The sequence below is a fragment of the Pediculus humanus genome, genomic scaffold (assembly GCF_000006295.1).
Source record: "Pediculus humanus corporis 1103172108227 genomic scaffold, whole genome shotgun sequence".
Taxonomy (NCBI): Eukaryota; Metazoa; Arthropoda; class Insecta; order Psocodea; family Pediculidae; genus Pediculus; species Pediculus humanus.
The window spans coordinates 32561-46297 of NW_002987797.1; the positions used below are offsets into that span (position 1 = coordinate 32561).

Sequence of the window (13737 nt, forward strand, 5' to 3'; positions counted from 1 at the left end):
CGAAACCTTTTTTTCCCTTTTTATTTTTTTTTTGTTTCATATAAAAATTAAATTAATCTCCTACAAACCTACCGCCCTTTCGCCTCGCCTTTCCCCTCCCCTACCCCTCCTCTCTCCGCTGTCTTTTCCCTTCCTGAGAAAAAATAAAAATTTATACATCCACGCGTAAATAATTTTTTTACAACCCACGCGCGAATTTTGTTTTTTTTTTTTTTACGAATTTTCTAATTGACCGATTACATGCGTTACATGATTAACTATTCACAATTGTATTCTTCTGCCACGTCAATCAATCAACACTCCGATATTTCATACATTTTATATAGTCTAAATTTTTTAAAAACAAATTTAGATGATAACAATTTTTTAAATAATTTTCATCATTATTATCGCTCAATTCTCTCCCCATGAATTTATTATTTAAGCACGTAAAAATAGAAATTTAATTTAAAAAAAAAAAAAAAAAAACGTATCAATAGTCGTAATAAACAACCACACTTAAAATTCAATTTTATACGCCGCGTATGAAAATGACGTCATAACTAAATACGCAATGTAACGAGTTTAGTTATGAAAAAAAAATTAACCCCTTCACCCCTTTAAATTAAATCTAGAAAGTTATTTTTTTTTTCATCAAAAAAGTTTCATTAAAAACTAGAAAATTTTTAAAATATTAAAAAAAAATGAATTAATTAATTAATTTCATAATCGTCGGTTTTTCTTTTACGAAATTAAAAAAAAAAAAAAAAAAAAAAAACTCGAAAAGGGAATTTAAAAAAAAAAAAAAATTCAACCTGATTTTCTTTCTAAAAAAAAAAAAAAAAAAAAGTCGCTTTCGGGGAAATAGAAAACAAAAAAAAAAAAAAAAAACTCGTTTCAACAACGATTTCTTTTGACTTGTCATGGGAACCCGATATGAAAAAATGTGGGTCGATCCAATGGTGGTGGATGCCCCCCCCCCCACGATCTACCTGACACTTTCTAATTAATATTACCAAAAAAAAAAAAAAAAAGTGTTTGTTTTAAAGGAATGGACAATGTAATCATGATAATAATAATAAAAAACGGTAGTCGAAAATAGGAGTGGCGGTGGCGGTGGCGGTGGTAGTGGGGGGAAAAGAATCAAAGTAAGAATTAAACGCGGTAATGAATAAGATTGAATTTAAAGCCGGAAAATTTTTTTCTTTTTTTTTTGACGTGCCTGACAGGTTGAGTAAAAATAAATTTTTTCTTCATTAATGGCATTCGAAACGCGCTAAAATTATTTTTTTTATTCCTTTGACAATCTTGCGTGGAATTAGAAAAAGAAATTTTTAATAATTGTGCCCCGTCGTCGAAAAAAAACAAAAAAAAATTTTTTAACTGATAAACGAACGAATGAACGAACGGGCGTCGTGTCAAAGTTTTTCGAATTGTTTTCTAATGCCACGACGATTTCAAAAAAAAAAAAAAAAAATTAATTATAATAAAATTAAATTGATAAATGAAAAAAGACGACGGAAGAAACGAGTAGTCGTGTAACTAATTTTTTTTTATTTTTTTTTATTACCTAATAAATTATTTAATTTAAATATTTTGTTATGGAATTATTAGTTTTTTTATGTAATAGAATTTTCTAGAAAATTTTTTTTTTTTTTTTTTTTGCCTAAAACCCTGTTCGCGAGACCTTCTAATAATATTACCCGATTCCGGAATATCAATTTTTTTTTTTTTTTTTACGGCGGGGTTCATCCGGTAATGGACAAATACCGGTTTTGTACCGGGGCATAACCTCGTACCAATTAACACGACCTGCTCCTAGTCAGTCACATACGCGCACGCGCACTCACTCACTCGCAGACACGCACGAACGCATTCACGCATTCGAACCAATTAAATCCGTTGCGTAATTTAATTTAATTTTTTTTTTTTTTTAAACCGCCATATTGTGTCGTTGTGGGTTTTTTTTTTTTTTCCTTTGATATTTTCGACTGCAGAAGACAAAGTTTTATATATATAATAATGATAATAAATAAGTGGATTAAGTATGGATTTCTGAGAATGATGTTTTAGGGGTTGTTGTCGTTGTTGTTGTTTTTGTTGATTTACAACGGTGAGTGGTTCCCTTGGGCCTTGCTCACCCTGACTTTTTTTTTTTTTTTTCTATTCCTTTGGGGATAATTGGAACGTCCCGCCTTAAACGGGACTCGTTTCTTTCTTTCTTTCTTTTTCTTTGTTTTAACACACAAAAAAAACAGATTAATTCATTTTTTCCGTTTTTTTTATTTAAACTTTTTACTTAATGCCAAGGCTGAACTGAACTGAACTGAACTGCTACCACCATTTTCTATCATTTCTGAACATTTTTAAACCTAAAATTTTTGTTTTTTTTTAAAAAATGAAACTTAACACATTCGATAAAAAAAGGTAAACGTGAAGTGAAAATGACGTCATAAAAAATTACGATTTGGTTTTTTTTTTTTTTTTGAGGGGAAAATTTCAAACGATGTGACTTAATAATTAATAATGAACTTTATACCGGAAAATAGGTAAATAATAATAATAATACTACGCACGAGACAAACGAAATCGTTAACATTATCGATCGTATGATTAATAATAATTATTTACGCCATTAATAAAATTGTAAATGATGACGTATAAAATATGTAATTGTGGAGAAAAATTAAACCAATTTTCAAATATATTTTCAATTGAAAATTTAATTTTCCGTGACGACATTTTGTTTTTTTTTTTTTTTTCGTGAAAAAAGTCTTAACGATAATAATAATAATAATGATAAATTAAATAGAGAAAATAAAAAGAAAATTTATTAGAAATGATAGTAGTAGGAAAAGAGAAAAATGCGTTTTCTAGCCTTTGGTTAAAGTTTTTTTTTTGTTTTTTTTTTTCGGAAGAAACAAAAAAAGTCAAAAAGTATTTTTGGCAGGCGGTATGACACAATAGACGACACGATCTTCGACAAAAAAAAAAAAGGGGAAAAGAAAAAACAAATTATAATTTAGTAATTTTGTTGTCGATGGCGACTTGCTGGCACCGCCGTCGACGCAATCAACTCTTTCCTCCAGATTTTTTTTTTTTTTGTAAGATGAGTATTGTCGAAAAAAAATTATTTTTATTTTTATTTTTGTTTTCAGGAGCATCCAGGTTTGCGTGGTACACCTTTGGCGATGCTGGCTGCCCAGTGTAACAAATTATCAAATAAATCTCCACCGCCGTTGGCAGATGCCGCTGTCGGTAAGGGATTTCATCCTTGGAAAAAAAGTCCCACTTCAGCTCAAACAAGTAGCGGACCGACTCCCGTAAATAATTGTAGTACCGGAGTTACGACGTCCGGAACATTAAGTTTATCCAATCAGCGTCCGTTGGCATCAGCGGCCTCGAGCGCTTCTTCTGGAAATTCAACATATTCTACTAGGCCCGTGATGACATCGAGTACTTGCGGATCGGTACCGTCGACGACTTACGGGAACGATTTATATTTTCCCGGAACGACGTCGCAATCGCCCATTTCGGACAACCATCATCACATGCTAGGAAAAGTGGAAAACGCTGCCACGGCGCATCACGCTGCCTTAAACAGCGTTTATTCTCGGCACCCTTACGAAAGCTGGCCGTTTAACACTATGTCGGGCGCAACACATCACGCTGCCATCAAACCAAACGATAGCGCTGGAACAACGTGGTGGGACGTGCACTCGGCTGCCACGGCCGGAAGTTGGCTTGACATGAGCGGAGCTGCAGCTGGAATGCATGCTCAAATGGCAGCGGCAAATTATGCAGCCTCATCGGATTATTCCACGCTCACTCACAGTTTGGCCGCATCCAACACCGCCCACCATTTGTTGTCTTCGGGTCAACATCTCTTGCAAGATACGTATAAGTCAATGTTACCGGGAGCGCAAAGCGTGGGAGCATCTTTCGGACTGGGCCATCCGGGCGCAGCTTCACCGGTTTCGCCGGCAACCTCGCTGCCACCTCAGGTTCCTTCGCCTCGCTCCCAACGTCGATATACCGGCCGAGCGACCTGCGACTGTCCCAATTGCCAGGAGGCGGAACGTTTGGGACCCGCGGGAGTTCACCTGCGCAAGAAAAACATACACAGTTGTCACATTCCCGGATGCGGAAAAGTCTACGGTAAAACGTCTCATTTAAAAGCCCATTTGAGATGGCACACCGGAGAAAGGCCGTTCGTGTGCAATTGGCTTTTCTGCGGAAAACGATTCACGCGTTCGGACGAGCTTCAAAGGCATCTTCGAACGCACACGGGAGAAAAAAGATTCGCCTGTCCAATATGCAACAAGAGATTTATGCGGTCCGATCACTTAGCGAAACACGTTAAAACTCACAACGGAAACGGAAACAAGAAAGGTAGTTCAGACTCATGCAGCGATTCTGAAGAAAACAGCCAAACCGATTTGGCAGGCAACGTAGCAAGTCCCGTTTCAGTGAATAACACTCCACCGCCCCCAAATGCCGCCGCCAATCACGTCATCGACACCACCGTTGACATCAAACCGCCTCTGCCAAACTTGGTCTGAGCTAGGTGGGGTCCGGCGCTGTTCTATCAACAATATTCGAACTAGCGCGAGGACCCCTCGACCCCATATTAATCCCAGTATCATCGGTAGTAGTGCTCTGGCGGCGGAACCAACTCACTGCAAACTTATCCTTCTTTCTTTTTTTGCAGACGTCACGAGCTAGCACCGAACTGAAACGTCGATTGTTACGCATACATTATTATAAACTAACTATATAAAAAAATAATATATATATATATAAATTTTTATATATATATAAATAAGGAGTCAACTCCGAATGTGCCATGGGATCATATATATTTATATATATTAAATATTTACCTGTGATTAGATTATAAGTGAATATAAATAAATAAATAAATAAATAATAATTATTTCTAAAAATCGGAAAACACCACATTTATATAAGTATTCCGATACGAAACGACGACGTTGTGTATAAAAAAAAGTTATTAACAAAAAAAAATAATAAAAGGAAACCAAAAAGGAAAAGAAATTGGCAAAAGGATTGTTATATTATAAACGTAGTTTTCACAAAGGATAAAAGAAGTCAAAGGTGATAGTTATGGTCAAATGATTTAAAATGGTTTTCCTTGAAGCGGTTTTGCGGTTTCACCACCTGTTCTTTTTCGGCGAGTAATTACAAAAAAAAAAAAAAAAAAAAAAAAAAAAACTAATAAAACTTTGAAGACGATCCAGCAAAAATTTTACGTGTACAAACAAACAAACAAACAACCAATCAATCAATCAATAAACGTTTGTTATATTAAGATATCATTATAAATAAATAAATAAATAATTAATAAATATATATACATATAAGTAATTTTTTTTTTTTTTCAATTTAAAAAAAAAATATGGCAACGCCTATGTCAATTTTCTTTTTTCTTCTTTTGTTTACTTCTACACACTGTTGCCAGTTTTTAAGGGTAGTTAAATTTTTTTTTTAAATTTATAGTTTATTAATTATTTTGCGGTTGAAAAAAAAAAAAAAATTTTTTTTTTTTTTCAAATTTTGGTAACGCCCATTTTTCCTATCATTTTTTTTTTTTTTTTAAAAAATTAAATGTCATTGGGGGGGGGGGGGGGGGTTTCGGCGATGCACAATGATGTTTTTTTTTTTTTTTTTTTTTTTTAAAAAAAGATAATTAATATGGAAATAAAAAATAATTAAAGTCGAAATAAGTTTCCGAGAAACGATTTCATTATTATTACTATTATTATTATTACGTACGTTTTAAAAAAAATGCCGCAAAAGTACAAAAAGAAAACTAATAAGAAAACGATTTTTCATTGCGTGAATTTTTTTTTTTTATTTTTTCAGTCAAATTAAAAAAAAAAAATTTGTCTTACTGGCAATTCGTCTGCTTTTTTAAATATTATTATTATTATTATTATTAACAATCTAAAAATGATTTTTTTTTTTTTAATATAAATAAAAAAACTTTTTAACGACAATCAAAATTATTACAAAAATTAACTATTTAAAAAATTTAACCGGTAGATGTCAGTAACGTGTTTTAAACAAAAAAAAAATCAACGAAAATTCTTTCATCGGTTTTCACATATCAACAACGTAATAATAAATATAAATTTTTACAATTTCCTCCCCCCCTCCCTCTCTCTCTCTCTCTCTTTCTCCCAATTGATTTTATAATTAAAAAATAAATAAATAAAATATTAATTAATTATAATATAAAAACGCGAAGAATCTTAAAAAAAATATTTGTAAAAGAAATTAATAATTAAAAATTGTATAAGAAAGTAAATAGTGTACAAAGTTCTTGTTTATTATTATTATTATTATTATTATTATTAATAATTTTTTTTTTGTAACGCTTCATATAAAATACAATACAATGTACATTTGATAGTTGATAATAAATAAATAAATAAATGATTAATAATTTAAAATAATTAAAAATAAATTTTTTCTGTTTCACGATGATTCCGCCATCAATTATTTCTTTTATTGTTATCATTTACGACTCTCGTTTCCTTTTTTTTTTTTTTTATTAATAAAAAATGGGAAATTTATTTACGATAACGTCAGGAAAATCAGTACCCCCTCCCTTTCCCTCCCCCCAAATGGTGAAAATAATTTTTCTTTTTTTTTTTTTTTTTGGTTAACCTCTAGAATTATATGTGACTTAGTCACCCCCGAATTGAAAAAACGAAGGGTGGTAATTTGATAACGATGTCTCACTGAGATTTTCTACTAATAAAATTTGCTTGAGCACCCTTTTAACGAGTGATTGATTTCCTAAAAGGGGTGAGTATTTAAATAGATAAGGGTGATTGAAAATAAAATCTCCGAACGGAAAATAAAGTTTTTAAATTACTAGAAAATTTATCGAATTTAATTTTTAACTTCAGGAAAACGAGGAAAATAAATTCGATCGAATGTTTTATTTAAAAAGAAAAAAAAAAAAAAACGTTAAAAATTTGGCAAATTCGATTCGGTGATCGTGGTTTTAGATTTTCGATTTTAAAATTCCACGGAAAATTTTAAAACGACAAAAAAAAAACAAAAATTATTTTAAACGTGAAGTTATTTGTTACCTTTCGGGTAAATAATAATAATATTGTTTGTTAAAAAAACTTAAACGAACAAAAGAACACTTTTGGGGTGACAAAGTGGTTGACTAAACAATAAACGGCCACCAACAGGAAAAAAAACAGAAAAAAAAAAAAAAACCATAAAAACCGTGACATAAAAAATTAAATAAGGGAAAATTTCGAGATCATTACATTCAAAAGAAAAAAAAGAAAAAAAAGAAATCCGAGATGTTTTCCTTTAATAATTCTTTATTATTATTATTATTATTATTACTTGATTTTTCTTTCTTTCCTTTTTTTATTTTACATAATTTATAAAGTCAAATTTACATCTCTTTTTTTTTTATTTTCTTCTATCTCATTCTTTTTTCCCCCCATTCTTTATCTATCTCTTTTTATCATTAATGCACCCTTTTTTTATATAAATTTAACTTTTAAATATAAAAAATAAAAAAAATTCATTTGATGAGCTTTTTTCACATCAATATTAACTTAAAAAAAGAAGAAAAATTTTCCTTTTTTTATTTTTATTTCTCTCCCTTTTTATTTTTTATTTTTATAAAAATACATAACGACTCGAAATTTAATGAAAAAAGAAAAAGGAAAATTTCCATTTTCTTTTATTTTTTTTATTAAAAAGAGAAAAAATTATTTTGTAAATCAGAGACGGTTTATAAATTATTTTCAAATTTTTTAATGTGACGTCACTAATTTTACGGTTGTGAAAAATCCGTATAATAAAAAAAATATTTTATTAAATCTTTAAACTCCTCCTCCCCCCGCCTCACCACACTCCCTTACCGATTTAAACGTTATAAAAACTTAAAATTAAATTTGTATTTACTCGCACACACACAGAGAGAGAGATAGAGAGTGGAAGGGAGGAAAGGAAATAAAAAGAAAAACATCCCCATGAGCGTCATCCATCTATCCAAACTCTCCAAGGGGATAAAAATAAAAAGGAAATATTTGACCGCGAATTAGTCGACTAATATAATCTCTAATCAAGTCAAATTGAGTTTACTACTACCCCCTTGAGAATGTATAACCACCCCACCAAACCACATAAAAACTTTTTATTGGGAGGATGAACAACAACAACAACAACAACAAACAATTTTTAATATCAACTAGAAAAAAAAAATATAATAAATCAAATTTTTTTTTATCATTGGTGGGAACTCGAATGAAATAATAAAACAAGTTTTCTCATTTCAAGTTTTCAAATTATTACGTAATAATTAATTAATATTTTCTTAACAAAAAAAAAAAAAAAAAAGTTTTTTTTGTAGTACCATCAAGAATACACCACCACCACCACTACTACTACTACCACGACGACTACGACGACGACAAAAAAAAGAAAAAATTTATTTTTTATCATTACCCTTAAAAGAGACGTAAAAGCGGAAATAAATTTTCATTATAAATAAAAACAGAGAGAGAGAGAGAGAGAGAATGGAGTCGAAGAGAAGGATGAGAAGATGGAGATGGAGATGGAGCAGCAGCAGCCGAAAACAGCAGGAGGTCCTCAGCACTACAAAAATCCCTTGATTAAATGTTTGGATTTATAGATATAACAAAATCAATTTGTCTTATATCAGTTTAATCATTTCCCTTCTTTTGACTTTATACGTTTTTTTTTTTTTTTGATAAAAACCAAGAGACAAAGACCAAATATGGGGTCGCTAATGTTTGCATTTATAAATGATGATGATGATGATGATGGTGAGCACAAAGGATGAAGAACGATCACCGTACTTTAGTCATCATCATCATCATCAACTATTTCCGTTTTTCGTTATTTTAATTTATATTGAATTTTCCGTGTTCCCTATTTTCCATTAACCATTGAAAACTCAATAAAAACGTTTTAAAGCTTTACGACAGAAAAAAAAAAAAAAAAGAAGAATTTTTTTCTTTTTCCACGTTCGTCTCCCTCGCTCCTCCCCCACCCCTTTTTTTATTTACGAAATAAAATTCTTATTATCATTATCATTTACAACTCGTATACAACAAAACAGTGCTTCTACATATAAATATCTCTTTATCAATTTATTACGTATTGATTTGTTTAATTATTTATTTATTAATAATGTACGTTATTTATATATTATTACAGAAAAGTTAATATTTATTTTTTTTAAAAATTACATAAGTATTTTAAAAGGAAATCATTAGAAAAAAAACAAAAAGTTTCGTTACACAAAATGTGTCGGCCATCTATCGACCGTTGGGGTTAATTAAAACGAGAAAGTTAAAAATCAAAATGGTTTTCATCATTTCCTCTTTTGAATTTTTTTCCACCCCCTCTGTTTGCGTTTGTGTGTGTTTGTACGTTTGTATTTATTTTTTCTTTTCAATTTTATTTCTATCTCTCTTTAATTAAATAATTATAATAATAGTAATAATCTTTCACGTAATAAAATAAAAATTTGATTCGATTTTTACAAAAAAATATATTAAATTTCGTTCGTTTCGACATCATCGGGAAAATAATAATTTTCAAAGCAGAAGATTTTTTTTTTTTTTTGTAGTTTTATAAAAAAATTCCTACAATCAAATGTTACGAATAAAAGGAAAACCTTTGAAAGGGGAAGGGGGAAGGGGGGGAAATTTTATAAAAATTATTATTTGTTTTTGTTTTTTTTTTTTTGTTCATTAAATCTTCGATTAAAAATAATTATAAATTTTTTAAAAAGAAATCAATAAATTCGTTTGTTTGTTTGTTGTTTGTTTTTATAGTCGATCGATTTTAAAAAAAAAAAAATTAAAATCTTCTCCAGAGATTTATATAACAATGAAAAAAAGGAGGAATTTAAATACAATAAATGAATTTTATTGATTTTAAAATGACGAAATTTAATTTTAAATTTTCACAAATAACTTAAATGAAAAGGAAAAGTAAACAAATAAATTTAAGAAGAGAGAGAAAGAGAATGAGAAAGAGAGAGAAAATGATAAAATTTAAATATCAAAGGAAAAATTTTAAATTTTAGAATTTAAAATGAAAACGTTTTTGATTAAATAAAAAAAAATAAAATAAAATTCGACGACGACGACTACGTCGACGTCGACGTCGACGACGATTTAATGATAATCGTTATTTCACGGTTCGATAAATTCTTTGACAAAATGAAAATTTTTTTTAAACTTTTTCCCTCGAAATAAAAAAATAATTAATAAAATATTTATCTAATGCCACGTTTTATTAAAATATATATTATTCTTGCAAAAATAATAGAAAATAAAAAGGACAAAAATAAAAAAATTTCGACACGAATCGAGGAGGGAAGGGGGAGGGAGGGTAATTTGTCAACAAACAAAAGAGAAAAAAGAAACGCCGCCCGTTTGACATCAAATATTATTTAGCAGACGACGTGTCTTCTCTTTGTTCCCATTGACTTTCCTTTGAAATACACCGTGTCAGGAAGAAGTAATGCGACGAGGGGATTTATAGGGAGGAAAGGGGAGCAGGGATGAAAAGAGAGAGAGAGAGAGAAAGAGGAATATTAAAAAAAATTATACGGGAATAAAGAAAGAAAAAATAATATGGGGTGACGGCACAAGAATCGTCGTCAATGTTTTTCTTTTTTTCTTTTCTTTTTTTTTTTTCTATAGGTTTTCATAGTTGATCGAGGGATTCGGTTGTTACACATTTCGACGACTTTTTCTCTTTGTAACAAACAACCCATCCATCATATTTTTCATTCAATAATTTTTCAACATTGTAAAATTTCCCGGTTAATATTCTATAATTGATAGGTTTTAACAAAAAATTTCGAACACGTTTGTCATTTTTAAACTTGAAAGACCTCGTTCGTTTGTCGCAAAAATAAAAAAAATTTTTTTTTCAAATATTCGACAAAAAAAAAAAAAACTTCCCTACCGCGTTTGTTCTATATTAACTCACTTATAATAATTACGTAATTAACGAATGTCGTTCGGACATTTTATCAAAAGTATGAGCGGGTATTTAGAAATACCCACCGACCGACCGACCGAACCTTAATGGCCGACACTATGATAATGACTTAACACATTTTCATTAATGACTATTAATGACTTCTTATATACATAACTGATAACACGACGCATTTTCTTGCGAGATAACAAACACAAAAAAAAAAAAAATTATTTTTAACAATCCATCAATTTTGTTTGTTGCATAATCAAATTTTACTCGATTGTTTTCGGCTTCTTACTAAATGCGTAGTAGTATTATTAGTTTTGATGATGATGATGATGATGATTAATAAATTTTAACATTGTTTACTATTTATTTTATTTTGGAGAGAAAAAAAAAGAAAAAGAAAAATTTGTCGACATTTTAAAAATGAATTCCTGCGGTTAATAAATCAAAATTTTTATTGGTTTAAAAAAGAAAAACAGCTTCGGGGAGACGGCAGATGTCGGTTTTTAAAAGGACATCAATTATTGTTAAAAGAAGGTTTTTTTTTTGGTTGATTTTAGGTAAAGTGGAACGAGATGAATCGAGAGGGATGTTTTGGTTTAAATTTCAAGTTTTATTTCGTCACGGGTTTCGATAACATAACATTTCAAAGGTCAGAACGGAATTAGTATTTTTTTTTCAAACAAAATTTTATGAATGGTGTGCAAAAAAAAAAAAAATTTTTTAACCGTCGTAAACAGGAAACGAATCTTTTAATTTTTTTTTTTCATACCGAAAATCGATTTGAGATCGATTATATCGGGGATATTTAAATAATTCCAACGAAAAACGAAAAAAAATCAAAAAAAAAAAAAAAATTTTTTCCCAAAGACTAAAAAATCAATATATTTAAATGCGGCTTTGGGTAAAGGCCCCCCACTTGGCAAAACCAAAACAAAACAAAAAAATTTTTTTTTTTTTTTTTTTTTTTTTTACGACCTCTTAAAATTTTTTCATTTATTTATGTGTACGTATTAAAGTAAAAAAAACATAAAAGTTATTTATTTATATACGCGCCCTCGAACGAAAAAAAAAAAAAAACTCTAATAAATAAATAATAATAATAATAAAACGCGCGCGTGCAAAAAAAAAAAATTTCAATTCATTCGTAACGTTTCGCATACGTTAATAATAATAATTACACGTTAAATACGTTTTTTTTTTTTTTTTTTTTTCAAATAGAGAATGAAACAGCTTCCGGTTTAGGAAAAAAAATAAAAAAATTTTTTTTTTGGGTCCTACTACTATGTTTGAATTGATGCTGGGATTAAAAAAAGAAATGTAAATAATAATAATAATAATAATAAAATAACAGTTGCTGAAGGTGGCACGTGGTATTGTAGAATTGGGGGATATCGTCAAATGCCGAAGGGTCACCTACCATCTGTGCCACCAGAAAAACAGCAGTCTGCATCCTTGTTATTGTTCCTCAAATCATTTTTTTTCCTCTCTTTCTCTCTCTCTCTTTCCTCCCACCCATTTTTCCTAAATAATTTTTCTTTTCGTTTTTCAAATTCTTTCATACGAAGGTTACACCCATTTTTTTTTTTTTTTTTTTGGTAAAACTACAACGATTTTAATAATAATAATAATAATAGTAGTGGTAGCAGTTGTGACAATATATACATTCAACTCTTTTTATTTAAAAGTATATAATTATAAATAGCAGAAGACAAAAATTCAAAAGAATTTATTAAAAATAAAATTTGAAAAAAAAAAAAAAAAAAACGTTTCCGTTGTGTTGTTAATAATAACAATAATAATAAATTTCGTTGTTATTATTATTATTATTTATTTTTTCGATTGTTATTATTCGATTTGAAAAAAATTTCGTTCGATTAATTTGAGGGGATGCAAACGTATTTATTTAATTATTTCTTCTCCTTTTTCGATTTTACTTTTACTTCGACCGAAAAAAAAGGAGGAGGAGAAGGAAGAGGAGGTGGAAAATGGGAGGGGAAGAGGGAAAGTGGCGCCTAATAACTTTCATCACGGTTCGTAAATAATTAAAAAAAAAAAAAACTTATGTAACATAGATTCAAAATTGATTAAAAACAATAATTCTGACCGAAGAAAGCAACAACAAACGAGCAAAAAAAAAAACATGGCAGAATGATAATGCAGGCGTTGAATCGGCGGTCAGTAAAAACTGGTTTTCTTTTATTCTCCTTTTAAATTGGGTAAGTCGGAGTCGGAGGGACTTTGTCGTAGTATGACCTAATCAACCAAAAATCATAAAACCTTCGTCGGAAAAGAAAAAAAACAAAAACGTTCAAAGTCGTAAAAACTGACAAACGTTTAAAAACCATCAACTAGTCAACACGTGGTTGTTTAACCCAAAGTTTTTTTTTTTTTGTTGAAAAACCTTAAAAAAATTTTTTTTTCCTACCCGGCATCATTTTCATCAAATAAAAGTTTTTTTTTTGCGAAAGGAAAATAATAATAATAATAATAAGAGTTCGATAAGGGGGTGTTGTCAATTTCCGCCCTGGATTCGTCACGATCACTGCCCTCTCGTAAACAAATTTTAGCCAAAAGGTACCCTTAGGAGTACAAAAAAAAAAATTTTTCAAGATGTCCGTCGTACGCGTGAAATTATTTTGTGCCTTCATTTAAGAAATAAGATGACGAAGATTTTTTTTAAAAAAAATTTACGACGTGCGTACGTCAAATTCCTAAACGGTA

General features: G+C 29.7%; 1 protein-coding gene across 1 annotated transcript; it reads left to right on the forward strand.

Annotated features, from left to right (window-relative positions):
- Positions 1 to 3170: 3170 nt before the first annotated feature.
- Positions 3171 to 4541, forward strand: Phum_PHUM453610 (transcription factor Sp8, putative; the record flags this gene model as incomplete). The annotated part of the gene is made up of 2 exons (XM_002429815.1): positions 3171 to 3312; positions 3376 to 4541. The coding sequence occupies 2 exons, from the start codon at positions 3171 to 3173 to the stop codon at positions 4539 to 4541; spliced, it is 1308 nt and encodes a 435-aa protein (XP_002429860.1).
- Between the last annotated feature and the right edge of the window lie 9196 nt (positions 4542 to 13737).